Raw genomic sequence first — 16,457 nt, 5'->3', positions numbered from 1 at the left:
CTCAGTCTAGAACACTTAGCATGTTTATAAATAGTTAAAGCTTCAGTTCTCATAATCAGTTTATGACTACATGTCTGAGTGAATCATTAGCCAGTATGTCAGAGTTGTATCTTTCAGCATGATTCTCAATTATTTTATGTAAATTGTTTAATGATGCACACCTGTGTTATTGGGCCTAAGGCCGCAGTTATGTATATGTATACTTGGGCCCGAGGCCGCAGCTTGTGCACATACATATTGGGCCTGAGGCCATAGATTATTTACTCAGATAAACATGTGGTTCCTCATTCAGAACAGGGAGTATTCATATCTTTACTTACTTATTTCAGTTCAATTATCAGTTATCAGTTCAGTTTCAGTTTCAGTTTCAGTATTTACAGTTCTTTCTTTCAGTTGCTTTATATACCAGTGCAATTCAAATGTACTGACGTCCCCTTTTATTGCCCGGGAGCCTGCATTTCACGATGTAGGTAACAATTTAAAGGTTGACGATTCAGAGCGCTAGGATTGTCGTACCAGCTATTTGGTGAGCCCTAGTTCCCTCGGGGCGTTATCACACTGTACAGTCTTTTCAGTATTTCTAGTCAATCAGGTATGCCGGTGGCCTTGTCCCGGTAAACAATCAGACATTATTATTCTTAGAGGCTTCATAGACTATAGTTGCAGTCAGTCAGATGTTTAGCAGACTTTTGTGTTAGCCTTGTCGGCCACTTATTCAGACTTTCGAGCTTATTCAGTATTTCCGCATTTATGATATTTCAGAAGACTTTTAGTAGATTAGCATGTGTTAGTATTATTTCCATTTAGTATGTTGTGATGTCACATGTTGATTCAGCCAACCAGTTGGTTCGCTCGGTCATATGCAGTCAGGCACCGAGTGCCGTGTTACGCCCAGGCCATGGTTCGGGGCGTGACATAAGTGGCCTCTATAGTCACTCAACTTTGTTTTGTCTTCCAAAAGTCTCTCAACTATGGGTGAGTGGCTTCTATAGTCACTCAACTTTGAGAAATTGGCCTCCACAGTCATTTTAGCTGAAAATATAATTTCCGGTACATATTGAATGATGTGGCAGTTATAATTTATTTTTAAAATATATCTAAACAAAATTAAAATCAATAATTAAATTTATTTATTTAGGATCCAATTCATCATAATTAGTACATATAATACTAAAATTTAGGATATTATTCATCATTAATACATAAAATTAGACAATATATCGCTAGTAATATTGTAAGGCATAATTAATAAGAAAAGTTATCATAAGAATATAAAATTCTATCAAATTAAGATTTTAGGATCTTAATTTGGGTCTTCCATTTGCAGAAAGTAACAAGGCTAATGTGTTACAATTTGAGAATTTTTTGAGCAAAATGGCTGCTGGAGAATTCACGGATAAAGATTCTACTAGTAATAGCGAAGATAAAATTGAGGCTGGAGGAGGGGATAATGTCGTCGAGATAGAATTTTATATTCTTATAAGAACTTTTTTTTTTATTATTATTTATGTCTTGCAATATTACTTGACATATATTGTCTACGTTCATTAGTTTTATGTATTAATGATGAATAATGAGTATCCTAAACTTTATTATTATATGCATTAATTAATTATGATGAATTGAACCTAAATAAATAAATTTAATTATTGATTTTAATTTTTTACGATATTTTATTTAAATAAATTATAACTGTCACGTCATTGAATATGTACCGAAAATTATATTTTCGGCTAAAATGATTATGGAGGTCAATTACCCAAGTTGAGTGATTATAGGAGCCACTTATCCAAATTTAAGTGACTTTTGGAAGACAAAACACAATCAAGCATTATGATGGCCAATTACCCGAGTTATCATATAAGCTTCTAACTCTGGACCAAACGACCAAGTTATCAGATGCTTACTCCATTTTTTCGGGGCTCACTCTTCAGCCCGTTGAGTCTGCTCTCTGTATTTCCTCAATAATTCCGTATTTATTCATAACCAGTATCAAGCATCAAACACGACCACTATGAGCATAGAAAATAACGAAAATTCACTGTTCACGCCAACACACAGAGATAACGTAAGACGAGAAACACTTTCGAAAAAGATACTCCTTGAATCAAGCGGTACAAAGTAACCAAAAGTAGTGACGACATTGCCCGAGAAGATGATGTAAAATTGAAGTGTCCCTTGTGCCAATGACAACTATACACTTAATAATATGCCAAAATATAACTCAAGAATTTTGATGATAACAAGAGTCGAGGACAAGGAAAAACATAAGAATTCAAAAGAAAAAGAGACGTGAAGAGCGGCACAATACAGTTGGAAATAACGACATAACTTTTTGTCATTACTACTAGTTAACTTTCCATACTTACCATCTTCCTAATATTTGTCACTTTTTTCATAGTATTAAATTTGACTCTAAATGGTTTAAGCACGTTCCTAAAATGCACCATAATGAATGTTGGATAATTTTCATTTCTCAAAATTAGTCAAGTACAATAATATCAAGAAACCTTCAATAGATGAAAGTGAGTAATTCTTCTTAGTTGCAGTAAGTTTCATATAGAGAACAGAAGTAGACACACAAGTACAAAACAAAGGAAGTAAAAGAAAAAGGAGAAGTAGGATCAGCTAGAAACTACTATCTGTAAAATTTGGCTTATACAATAAATATATATATATCCACAGAGCTAACATCTGTTTCAACATTGAATTTTGTGTCAAATCTGTTACACCATTTAAGTCTTTCCATGGAGGTGAGTGCTGGTCTAGTTGCAGGCACTCACAACAAGGATGAAATAGTTATTATTCGTCGCGATAGTGAATTTTCTGTAAGTTGTCTACTTGACCAATTCATTTGTGTAGTTCTTGTTGCTGTGTTATAAATATAGTTATTGGTTAATCATGTTGAGTTATGGTCATCAGGCAAGGCCAATGGAGCAGCTGAGTGGTCAAATTTGCAAAATATGTGGTGATGAAGTCGGGTTCACAATAGATGGAGAGCCCTTTGTAGCTTGCAATGAATGTGCTTTTCCAGTTTGTAGAACTTGTTATGATTATGAGCGGCGTGAAGGTAGCCAAGTTTGTCCACAGTGCAAAACTCGTTTCAATCGTCTAAAAGGTAACATATCCTTTTTTTCTGTACTGAAATGTTGAACTTATTTGCTACTGTATATATTATATATATTCTGATTCTCGAACTTTTTTATAGGGTGTCCTAGAGTACATGGTGATGAGGAAGAAGATAACATTGATGATGTTGACAACGAGTTCAATTTTGAAAATGATCACGTGAAACATGATTTCCAGTGTTATGGTTTCGAGCATTTTGACTCCAGCCACCAAATTCCACGAGTTCCCAGTGTTATGCATATGCCTTATCATGTTATGGTTCATTCAGTTTTTTTAATTTTAGCTATGATAACGTTTTCATGAAGAAGACTAATATAATGTAGGTACATTGTGTTGCAGGTAGATGATGATATCGATCCAGACAAACATGCATTAGTACCGATGAGGTCAGCAGGGCTCTGTGGCAAAGGGGCACTTTCCCTTCCCTACCGATATACCAACAATAGAGGTGATACTCTATAATAACATATTGAATCAAAAATGAGAATAGTCCTAGCTGCATGGACTGTGGATTCTTGAATTTTGTTTCTGCAGTGCAATCGCTGGATCCGTCAAAGGACTTAGCTCTTTATGGCTATGGAAGTATAGCTTGGAAGGAGAGGATGGAAAGTTGGAAACAAAAGATGACGAAAGATAGTGGTGACAAAGACGGGGATAATAATGAAGATGAATTTGATTTATCAGTGTAAGTACTCTGTACTCATATAGTTAATTTTGTTATGAAACTGCCAGGTTATTACTAGCTTTTGATTAATATGGCAGCAGTTAACAGCTGGTATTTAATATGCTTGTGAAAATATTGCTGCATTTTCTATCTATTTGATGTGACAAATAGAGATCCAAGCATTTATGAAATTGTCAAATTTGCTGATCTTTGTATTACTTTTTGTGAAATCAGGTTGAATGAAGCAAGACAACCATTGTCAAGGAGATTGCCAATTCCATCTAGCCAAATCAACCCGTACAGAATTGTCATCATGATTCGGCTGGTTGTTCTTGGTTTTTTCTTTCATTATAGGGTCACTCATCCTGTTACCGAAGCTTATGGATTGTGGCTAGTCTCTGTAATATGTGAAATTTGGTTTGCTGTTTCATGGATCCTTGATCAATTCCCTAAGTGGCTTCCCATTGAAAGGGAAACTTACCTTGACCGATTGTCCCTCAGGTCAGTAGTTAACCAATTTTCCTCTATCATGTTCACACTCCCTTTATTAATAGCTAGGTAAATTACATATATTATGTCTTTCAGATATGAAAAGGAAGGGCAGCCTTCTCAACTTTCTGCAGTGGATATATTCGTGAGTACTGTAGATCCACTTAAAGAACCTCCTCTGGTGACTGCAAACACGGTTTTGTCCATTCTGGCTGTGGACTACCCAGTCAATAAGGTGTCATGCTATGTATCGGATGATGGGGCTTCTATGCTGACCTTTGAAGCATTATCAGAAACAGCTGAGTTTGCTAAGAAATGGATTCCTTTCTGCAAGAAATTTAATATTGAGCCTCGCGCTCCTGAGTCGTATTTTTCTCAGAATATGGATTATCTCCAAGGCAAGGTTTTGACTTCATTTATAAAAGAACGACGAGCAATGAAGGTAAATAATCATGACTCCCCAATCTTGTTCCAAGGTTTTAGTTAAACGTTACTTCCTTTGGTTTTTGGTTGGTGTTTATTTAGAATTGAGCTTTCCTGATGTTGTAGAGAGATTATGAGGTATTTAAAGTACGCGTAAATGCTCTGGTTGCTAAAGCGCAAAATGTACCTGAGGAAGGGTGGACAATGCAGGATGGAACTCCTTGGCCTGGGAATAATGTTAGAGATCATCCTGGCATGATTCAGGTGCTGAAATTTAGATTTCATTATTCATTGTTGGAATTTTTACTTAATCTCTCGCTTTGTTCCATCATCTAGCTTTATTAATTTCTTATTATGGTTGTTATTTCCAGGTCATCCTAGGCCAGAAAGGGGGGCTGGATACAGATGGAAAGGAATTACCTCGACTAGTATATGTATCCAGAGAAAAAAGACCTGGATTCAACCATCACAAGAAGGCTGGTGCAATGAATGCTCTGGTTTGTAATGCATAGAGATTTATTTTCGCGGTAGCTTCTTCAGCTCTACAGATATGGCATGTTATTGTTTATAAGCTTAAAATCTATTTGACAGGTCAGGGTATCTGCTGTGCTCACTAATGCTCCTTACTTGTTGAATTTGGATTGTGATCACTATATCAACAACAGCAAAGCCATTAGGGAAGCTATGTGTTTCATGATGGATCCATCGCTCGGGAACAGTGTTTGCTATGTTCAGTTCCCTCAGAGATTTGATGGCATTGACAGGAATGATCGATATGCTAATAGGAACACGGTGTTCTTTGATGTAAGTTCAAACTTGTAAAATCAACGGCTACATATCTGCTTATTGTTTCTTTGTACTCAAGTGAAATTATAATTGCTTTTACATGAACCAGATTAACATGAAAGGATTAGATGGAATTCAAGGACCTATATACGTTGGAACTGGATGTATGTTCAGACGCCAGGCACTCTATGGACTCGATGCGCCCAAGCAGAAGAAAGCTCCGTCGAGGATATGCAATTGCTGGTTAAACTGGTGCTGCTACAAAAGTTGTTGCTGCAGAAGGAAAAGGAAAAATAAGAAGCCTAATTCAGAGGTCAAGCCTCTTTTAAATGACGAAGACTCCCTTGAATTAGTGGTCTCACAAGAGGGCACCCAAGGTAAAGTCGCATTTTTGATTTCCAAACTAATTCACATTTAATTGAAGTTCCTCAGTAGCTAGTTCAATTGTTTTATGTCAATGTGGCTTGAGCAGGTGACAATCAAGCTCGAATCTCTGACCACAAGTTAGAAAACAAATTTGGCCAATCTCCGGTTTTTGTTGTATCAACACTGCTAGAAAATGGTGGGACTCTTAAAAGTGCTAGTACAGCTTCTCTGCTAAAAGAGGCTATTTATGTAATAAGCTGTTGCTATGAAGATGAAACAGAGTGGGGAAAAGAGGTAATTCAGATCCATCTCTTAAAATTTAATACTTCCTACAAATATCAACCAACTTTTTCCTAACTACTTTGAAAATGCAGATTGGCTGGATATATGGTTCAGTCACTGAGGACATATTAACAGGCTTCAAAATGCATTGTCATGGCTGGAGATCCATATATTGCATTCCTAAAAGGCCTGCATTTAAAGGATCAGCACCGATCAATCTATCAGATCGTCTCCACCAAGTCCTTCGATGGGCTCTTGGTTCTATTGAAATTTTTTTCAGCAGGCATTGTCCTCTCTGGTATGGATGTGGTGGTGGTCTCAATTGGCTCGAACGTTTCTCATACATAAGTTCCACCATTTATCCTTTCACATCTCTTCCCCTTGTCGCTTATTGCACTCTACCTGCTGTATGCTTGCTCACAGGAGACTTCATTACACCCGAGGTACAAAATCTCTAACCATAAAAAAGACTTCCTGAGTTACATTACACTCATCAAGAAAGATATTTCTTTCTGCTTATATACAAAACCTACACACTTATTATGTATATTATATGTATTCAGTATGTATATTATATGTGTATTTATGCTTAATATTCAAAACCTATGTATTTTCTGGCTATTGTTCTTTTGAGTTATCCAAAATGTAGTTATCCCTTTCTTTTTCTTGTTCAATATTGCAGCTTGACAATGCTGCTGCCCTATGGTTTTTGTCGCTTTTCATTTGCATTTTTGCAACAAGCATTCTTGAAATGAGATGGAGTGGAGTAGCGATACATGAATGGTGGAGGAACGAACAATTTTGGGTGATCGGAGGTGTTTCAGCACATCTATTCGCTGTGTTCCAAGGTTTACTAAAGGTGTTAGCCGGTGTGGACACAAACTTCACAGTAACATCAAAATCCGGGGATGATGAAGAATTCTCAGAGCTTTATGCATTCAAATGGACAACTCTTCTCATTCCACCAACCACATTGTTGCTACTAAACATTATAGGATTTGTTGCTGGTATCTCCAATGCTATAAACAATGGGTACGATTCATGGGGGCCGTTATTTGGGAAGCTATTTTTTGCTTTCTGGGTGATTATTCATCTCTATCCATTCCTGAAAGGACTTTTGGGTAGAAAGAATAGAACACCGATGATCATCATTGTCTGGTCAATCTTACTTGCTTCCATATTTTCACTTTTATGGGTAAGGATTGATCCATTTTCGGCGAAAACGGATGGTCCACTTCTTGAAGAGTGTGGATTGGATTGTAACTAGTATGGAAATAAGTTCAAACTCATAAATAGAAGAAGATATTTATGAGTTCCTAAAGTAAATACAGATTCTTGTTCTCTCTTTCCTGGTTTTGGCTACTTGGTTTCACAAGACCCTCCAAACATGTATGTATATATTTGTTTTGGCCTTTTTGGATTGCAAAACAATTTTTTCCTTGGGATTCTAAGGAGTGTATTCCATTGAACTCCAGCAAATGATCTTTTGCACAAAACATAATTAAAACATGATTCCATACTATTTAGCAAATAAACACAGAGGATTTAGTAAATTTGTTATAATATTACAATTATAGTCTAGCTTTTTGAACTCAAGCATCGGTCTGATCTTCGCGTATCACATTATACAAGTATTATGATATCCTACTAGCTCAAGAGGATTTATATTAAACTAGATTACATGCAATATCCTTTCTTTAGATTCAGACACAGGAAATCTATAATCTAATCCAAACAATATCAGAAAGAGAACTCGTGGAGAATTTCCAGCTGACTAATGGCTATGGTTTAGTCACGGCACCAAGTACCACAGAAGTGGTTATGAAGCTGTTTGCACGACAGTTTTTTAATTTGCAGGTGGTAGCCCAAAGGTTCTATCACGGGTAACAACAGAATAATTTCAAATTAAATCAGTAAGAGCCCAAAGGTTCACAAATCACCTGTTTGTTTTGGTGATAACAACAATTGAGAGAATAATTTCAAATTAAATCAGTAAGTCTCTAATTGACAGGAACTGATTATAGCACAAATGTGCAAAGTTCAATTATGCAATTCAATCGAAAGTCAAGGGCTTATGATTAACTTAAAAGCCGATGTACTTGGACCAAGGTATGGACTAGATGAAGGCAAGCTATGTTTAAAATGATCAATAATTCAATACATAAAATCGGGACATGCATTAATGTGCATTACTACAACCTTTTCTCTGAACATTTCAACAATTTGACAGTCCAAGAAAACATCGATTTCATTTATAAAGATCTGTCAGTGCAACTAAACTTTGTGACCACATCAAACGGTCGTGACATATAGAAGTTCATTATTGTCCATTAATTGTGATGAAAAAAATACTGATCAATCAGCTGGAAAAGACCATTCAGTAAATAATATTTTAGGAGAAAGTTCGATTCAGTCATTGCAATATTTATTTGACCTTATAGGTGATTGATGTCTACAATCTTTGAAACAAAACGCTGCGATATGATATGAAGTAAATGGGGAATTGGTGCATCTATTTCCTCGTGAAAACATGACACTAATTAAGGTTATGTTGGTGAATATAGCACAAATTATTACAGTTGAAAATATTAAAATGCTCTAACTCCAACAGGTTACTTAACACCACGTGTCCGGATAAATTTTCTTTTTCTGAAATTATAGAATCATGAGAATACTTGTACTGTGTAAGCTGATCTCAGAGAAGTCCCAAAATGTCATTAATGCAGTTATAATTCCAAGTGGAATGGCATATTGGTCACATGTACAAGAGCCAATATGACCACTTAACTCTCAGTTATACGATTGATAAAGGCATTATCACACAACCCCTAATCAAGAATTTGTATGAGATGAACATATACCAAAGATAAAATTTGTTGTCACATACATAGAAAATTAACCCCTTAATTACGACGTAGAGCAGTGCTTCCATTAGAATTTATTTTTTCATGATTGAGCACTAAGCTGTATTATCAGACAAGTGTAACTTTAATAACTGACCAAAGTGGATTCCAAGGTAGAAGAGAAGATAGAGTACCCTTTCTGGAGGCATAATTACATTGCCAATTAATTCCCATCCCATGTTAGTGGGAAACATATATATATGACCACTATCAACCACCAACACCTTTCAATTGGCAATTTCAAGATCTCATTCATTTAAATTGATCATTAGTAAAATATTACTCTCTTCAGATTGAGCATCAAAGATCCATTACATAATCTCTTTTTACTGGTGAAAAAAATTGAAGAAATTAAAGTCACTTTGTAATGAACGGTTAAATTTTAGGTCCGTGACCAAAGAAGTAAAAGGGTATCATCAATTTTTTTTTTCCTCAGTCTTCTGTGAGCTTAGGTTGTAAATAATATTGAAAGAAAGGTCTTTGATGGGATTAGAACATTACACCTATGTTAAGGCTTACTGAAAGGGCACTTTTAGTAAATCACATGTTTTCTATGTGTTCAATGAAATGTCTAGAAAAAGACTTTTGTGAGCTGGGGTCCATTCAAGTGAGTGCTTAGTTCACCATATTTTTATTCAATACAATATTGTTGGGTGTGCGAATAAAGTCCGACATTAATTCTTTGAAAAGATTGAGAAGCTACATATAAGGTGTATGATCTCTTAATTGTGTGAGGCCTTTTGAGAAAATTGTGCGGGCTTGACCCAAAGCGTATAATATCACACCATGTTAAGAGCCTCTTTGGATTGATTTAGTCCAACAACTAGTATCAGAGTCCAGGTTCAGCAGTACGAGTATAACGAAGACAGGTGGCTTGGGGCTAGGTTTACTTCTCCTTATGAGATTAGAGACACACACACGTACAAAAAGAAGCTAGTTGTAGGATCCAGTATCCATAAATACTCAGATGATATGGGTGACACACAGTGAATCTTAAAAATTGATCCGTGAATTATGGTAATGTGCCCCATAGAATTTACTTTGAGGAAGAGATCCATTTATCATAGGGCCACGTGGAACTTAGTTTAAGGGGGGAGATTAATGGGTGCGCGGACAAAATATGATATTAGCAGTTGAAAAGATTGGGAAGCTACATATAAGGTATTGGATCTCTTAATAGTGTAAGACCTTTTAAGGAAAATTGTGTGGGCTTGGCCCAAAGCGGACAATATCAACCATGTTAAAAATATATGGGCAATTTGCACAACTTCCCTTATTCGGGGATGGTTGGTCTTTAATTTTTGCCCCTCAAATTGCCAGTCTTTAATTTTTTCCCTTCGCCTAAAAATCCAAGAGTTCCGGGTTCGAACTCTGCTCAGTCAAATAACAACAACAACAACATACCCAGTGGAGTCTCACAATGCGGGGTCTGGGAAGGGTAGAGTGTACGCATACCTTACCCCCACCTTAAAAGGTAGGGAGGCTGTTTCTGAGAACTCCGCTCAGTCAAACATTAAAAAAAAAATTCGCAAGGCAGAATTTGCCTGCAAAACTCTACCTTAAGGCAGAGTTTGCTTTCAGGCATAAGGCAAACTCTACGATAGAGTTTGAATCCAAAACTCTGACTTTCGATTTTTTTATTTTTTTTTTAATTTTTAACTGAGCGGAGATTCGAACCCGAAATCTATAAATTCTTAGTGAAAGGCAAAAGTTAAAGACCAACAATTTGAGGGACAAAAATTAAAGACCATGGCCTTTGAAGGACATTCAGCGCAAATAAAATGAAAGTATATTTGGGTTTAGCCCCAACATAACTCCAATCCAAGATTTTGATTTTTTATGGGTAATTTGAACGACTGCCCTTATTCGGGGGTGGTCTTTAACCCTCAAATTGTTAGTATTTAATTTTTGTCCTTCGCCTAAAAACCCATGAATTCGAACTCCCGCTCAATCAAAAAAAATTTTAAAAAAAAAATCGCAAGGCAGAGTTTTGATTTCGCAAGGCAAAATTTGCCTTAAGGTAGCAACTCTACCCTTAAGGCAGAGTTTGCCTTATGCCTCTGCCTTGCAAATCCAACCTGTGCCTTGCAATTTTTTTTAAATTTTTTACTGAGCGGGGTTTGAACTCGAAACCTCAGGATATTTTTGTTACTTTTGTAAGTGAAGGACAAAAATTTGAAAATCAACAATTTGAGGGACAAAAATTAAAGACCAGTGCCTTTGAAGGGCAATCCGCACAAAAAAATGATTTTTTACTCACAAATTAGCTGATAGGGAAGTACATTTTACTAGAGCTTTTTCTCTGGTCATATATTGTTGCCAATATTGATTGATTTTTTTTTATTTTTTCTCTGCCATTGTTGACAAAGTGAAAGGCATTTTTCGAAGGAGACAAATAGCTTTCAAACAAGCTGTTTCTCATGAAGAAGAATCTAAGGGAGGACCACTCACTAATAATAAAGTCCAGAATGCCACAAATAATGGTTCTGCTGGGAGCAAGACCTGACACTGGACATTTCTTTTGGAAACCCAAGAAATATTGAGATGAATAAAAACATGTATATATTGGCCGGGTCTTTAATATTCTCCCCACTGATTTGTTTTTGGCAAGCTAGTTACTGTACGTTTCTACCTGCCTTTTCAAATTACGGATATTCGTGTCAAATGGGTGGATTGGATCGAATTTAGACAATCAAAATGGGCAAAGTTAATAAATAAATGATCATTAACCGGTCAAAAGTTATTTGAGCTGAAATGGTTATAAAGCGGATCATAACTCAACTCGCCCAATTCATACTAAGTTTAAATTTCTTTTTTTGTTCATTTATAATTTTTAAATACCTAATAAAAAATCTTTTTCGTTATTGTGAAATATATATAACATATTAAATAAAAAATATCTTTTTCGGAAATATTTTGACAAGGTTTCTATCAGCACAAGCTAATAAATGCGCAGGTCAATCTTAAATGAGTTGGACGGATCATATTTTTGTGAGCTAATGTTATCACTTGAATATTTTAGATGACATAAGCTAGGATTTTTCTTCATAATTCATTTTTTTTCTCTTATTTACCTTTACTGAAGAAACCAAAAGGAAGTGGATTATCTTTTCTCCCCCTTAAAAGTTGTCCGTAAAGTAAAAAGAAGAAAGAAAAGTAGATATGATGATTCATGAAATTAAGGAATTGCTTTCATGACGTAGTGCACTATAATTATATCAGTGAATGGTGGATTTTGCTTACGCAACTCCACTTTTCAACTTCATTAATTCTTCTGTGATGCATTCTGAAAATTATACTTCTTGTTTAGATGCCACATATGCTGATGAATGGTGTACTTGTTTTGACTAGGATATAAAAGACCGATTTCGGAGTTAATTTCTCAAATGATATGTTAAATTAATAATATTATGTGGAGTAATAAAGTTATATTGCTTTGTTTCGTCACAAACTCACAATACAGTCACAGTCACTTGAGGTGACCGTTTGAAAGAAAATGTTTACCATAGTTTTATATATTTACAGATTTTTTAAAATGAGATATTTAAATTCACCTTCACATCAGAATTAGATATTTAACCGTTGTGTTTTACACCTCGTAATTCCCTTCTAGAAGAAGATAGTAAAACCATGTCTTACGTAATATTTTTGGATGTCATTTTGAAAGAACCTCCATTAATTTACGCTTCTTTAGTAGCTTAGAGCGAGAAGAATCCATCTTTGAAAGAAAACGAAATAAAACTACTTAAGCCGGTATTATATTATTTAATTATAACTAAGTACCCTCTCTGATGCATATTGTATGATGTTTTTAGCTTTTGAATAATTTAAAATAATAATGTTTTACATGAGAATTTTACATGAGAATGTATTATTTTTTTAAAATTTATTTTTATTTAGATAAGTAATTTTTTACATAACTAAAAAATCTCACACTATATTAAAAATGTATTTAGGATAATTTAATAAAAATACCTCTCATTTTTTTTTGGGGTGAGTCAATTTTATAGAAGACGTGTCAAGCTAAAAACATCATACTATTATAGATTTAGGTGGGAGTAATAAATAAGGTGAATTTTTCTTAAAGAAATTAAAGCTGTCAGTTTTACATGTTCCCTTGTGCATGCATCTAATTCAGTAATGATTTTTTTCCTTGGCCAATGGATTGTAAGGAACAATTAAAAGAGGCTTTTGGGTTCAAAAAAGAAGTGAAGTACGAGTTTGTGCGTGAAGTAGTGAGACGTTATTGACTAAACAGTGTGAGTCTGACATAGATAGTACAGCAGAGAGCAGTGTGTCAGCCATTCACCGCACGAGCACATCCACTTAACCATTCATCCTTTCTTTTTTTTTTTTTTTACTGTTTATTCTTCATTTTCCTTATTGGCTTTTGGACCTTACTATGGCAGCTTATACGGTGTTCAAATGAGACCGAAAACCCATCCGAACCGGTAAATCGAATCAAACAGACTTAATAAATCGAAAATCGGCTTGATTTGACTTGATTTGATTTTAAATTTTAAAAAATTGATAATATTTAGTTTGGTTTGGCGTTAAACCAAAAAAATCGAATCAAAACCGAACCGATAGGTACATACATATTTAAAATATTATATATATATATATTCTTCAAAATTTTGGCTCATTCCAAGTCCAATACAAATTCAAATAATTAGAAAGAAAAGTTTAGCCCATTTAAGTTTAAGGTAAAATAAAAACAAATTTGCTAAAGGTAAAATAAAAAATTTCCCCTTATCCAGTTTTAAGGTTTCCTCTTTTACATGCCATCTGAATTACTACTTATAAGCTAGCATTTTATCCGTAACAAATTAAAGGGAAGAAAATGGCAATTGGAATTTAAAATGATTTGGTAGATGACTTTGTCTTTGTGTTTATCATTTTCTGTTTCAACTTCTGTGCTTTCTTCTCAATGCTTCATAAACACAATGAGTCTAGATAACAAAACTCTGGAAGGCTGCGTAATATATAAAGGCTACATGTAGGGAGGTAACTAGAATCATGAAAAGTAAATGTTATATTTTTGTAATTCCTATACCCATAACCATAGGCCTATATCTAAATAAAGTTAATGAATTAATTAAGAAGATTCTTAGATTTGAATGGATCACGGTCAAAGCCGTATTTAGTTACCATTTAATTCAAAGGTTTTTTATATTAATATATTCTTAAAATCCGAAAAAATCGCAAAAACCGAACCAAACTGATAGAACTTATACTATAATGGTTTGGTTTGGTTTAAATATTCAAAAAAATCGACTTAATTGATTTGGTTTAATTTTAACAAAAAATCGAGTCAAATCGGACCATGAACACCCCTAGCAGTCTCTATGGAGTATTTGATTTATGTGCCCGAAGTGAACTCTTTTTTCAATTCATTTTACTTCTTTATTTTCAAAAAGAAAAAATTACCTTGAGATGACGAGGTAAATTTCACAAATACTAGTTCTTTTAACTTTTATTGTTAAGGAAAAAAAAGAAAAAGATTTAACCGAGGGAGGTAGCACTCCTTACTCCCATTTGTTTAACCGAGAGAGAACGCCACTGCGTTAGGGACTCTATTCTACCTTTTATATATATATATATATATATATATATATATATATATATATATATATATATATATATATATATATATATTATTGGAAAAGTGAAATTGATGATTCTTGTATCGTTCATTTACTTTTATATTTTTATTAAAAAGAAAAGCTTATGATTTGGTCTCTTCAATTATTGACAGTTAATTTTCGTGATAGATCATATTTTTTTCCTTCTGCAATCTCCCTATGTGCTAGACTTTTTTTTTTCTATAGAAAATTATTTTTGCACTAATTGAAATCCGTTGTTTGTCTAACCAAGAGAGCTAGCGCCACTGCTTTAGTTATTTAAATATTCTACTTTTTGGTTTTTGAAAAAAAGAAGTAGATGGTTCTTGTATTATTTATTTACTTTTATACTTTTCTTGTAAAAAGAAGTTTTATAGTCTGGTCCCCTCAAATTATTGACATATTCTTATTTTCGTAATATCTCGCTCACCATCCTCTTTTTCTCCTCCCCCCCCCCCCCCTTCCCCACAACCCCAACTTTTTTTTTTTTTCTTTTTCTTTCTGCAATCTCCCAATGTACTAGACAAGAAATTGAAATAAATAAATAAATATATAAACAACTAAAGACAATTTTTAATGACTATTTTAACTTATTAAACTCCCTTATTTGTTCAGCCGAGAGAGTTAGCAGTTAGCACCACTACTTCGGTTACTTAAATATTCTTCTTCTATTTTAATGGAAAAATAAAATTGATGGTTCTTTTATTGTTTATTTACTAATATACTTCATTATTAAAAGAAGTATATGATCATGTCACCCTAATTATTGGTGGATTCTAATAATTGTAATATCTCGTTCACCATCTTCTTTTTCTTTCCTTCTCTTTCCTTTCGCTCCCTATGTACTAGACAAGAAATTCAAATAAAGAAACAATATAAGAAATCCAAACTAACAATAATTATTTTTACGCTAATTGAACTCCGTTATTTGTTAAACGGAGAGAATTAGCACCGCTATTTTGGTTACTTAAGTACATTTTTTTATGTAAAAACCGAAATTGATTGTTCTTATATCGTTCATTTACTTTATACTTCCATTATAAAAATAAAAAAAAAGTTTATGATCTGGTCCCCTCAGTTATTTATAGATTCTAATTTTTGTAATATCTTACTCACCATTCTCTTTTCTCTCCACTTCTTTTTCCTTCTGCAATCTTCCTATGTACTATAGTACCAGACAAGAAATTAAAAATAATAATAATAATAATAATAATAATAATAATAATAATAATAATAAGAAATAAGAAAAGGACCTTATAATACATTATTAAGGCTCAGAAATGACAATTATGAGGGGATTCCATTTTTATATTCCCAAATCCCAACTGGCTTTACTTTAGGTGGGGTTCCCATTGGGGTGCCCCAATCAGAGGGACGAGGTATCACCCAACTTCACAGCCTCACCAGGGAATCTCACTGTAGTTGTGTATTAAACTCAGCAAAATAATTTATTTTTTTGCAAAATATATAACCCACATCTTTTATTGAGAGGTGAAAAACAAAAAACAAAAAAGGGAGAAATAATCATCACATCATGCTCTACTAAGCTCCAACTCCAAAAAAGGGAAGGGAAAAAAAAAAGAGCTTTGGGTACCAACAAATAATAAAAATAAAAAAGAGAACTCATGGTTTTCGTAGAACATGCAGTTTTTGAGATTTCTTCCACTAAAGCAATTGCATACATAATCGTAATTAATAATAATTGCAATTAATTAAAATGGCTGCATACAAAGCATTAATTTGAACCTTGCAAAACTTGTTCACCATCCCAGAGAATTTTGTAGAGAGCGA

The 16,457-nt window shown here is 34.1% G+C and overlaps 1 protein-coding gene across 2 annotated transcripts; it reads left to right on the top strand.

The window, feature by feature from the left end:
- The first annotated feature begins 2,427 nt into the window (after nt 1-2,427).
- On the top strand, nt 2,428-7,598 carry LOC132033776 (probable cellulose synthase A catalytic subunit 3 [UDP-forming]). Of its 2 annotated transcripts, none has more exons than XM_059423853.1 (14): nt 2,428-2,828; nt 2,923-3,118; nt 3,209-3,360; nt 3,469-3,577; nt 3,664-3,814; nt 4,028-4,294; nt 4,379-4,724; nt 4,832-4,969; nt 5,077-5,202; nt 5,297-5,509; nt 5,601-5,868; nt 5,964-6,151; nt 6,232-6,582; nt 6,822-7,598. In XM_059423853.1, the coding sequence occupies exons 1-14, from the start codon at nt 2,748-2,750 to the stop codon at nt 7,404-7,406; spliced, it is 3,171 nt and encodes a 1,056-aa protein (XP_059279836.1). In that variant the 5' UTR covers nt 2,428-2,747; the 3' UTR covers nt 7,407-7,598. The 2 variants fall into 2 exon arrangements, with proteins under 2 accessions (XP_059279836.1, XP_059279835.1); XM_059423852.1 differs by having other exon boundaries at nt 3,209-3,381.
- Nucleotides 7,599-16,457: the final 8,859 nt, after the last annotated feature.

The sequence above is a fragment of the Lycium ferocissimum genome, chromosome 10 (assembly GCF_029784015.1).
Source record: "Lycium ferocissimum isolate CSIRO_LF1 chromosome 10, AGI_CSIRO_Lferr_CH_V1, whole genome shotgun sequence".
In the NCBI taxonomy this organism is placed as follows: Eukaryota; Viridiplantae; Streptophyta; class Magnoliopsida; order Solanales; family Solanaceae; genus Lycium; species Lycium ferocissimum.
This window is presented reverse-complemented; position numbering and strand designations above follow the sequence as displayed.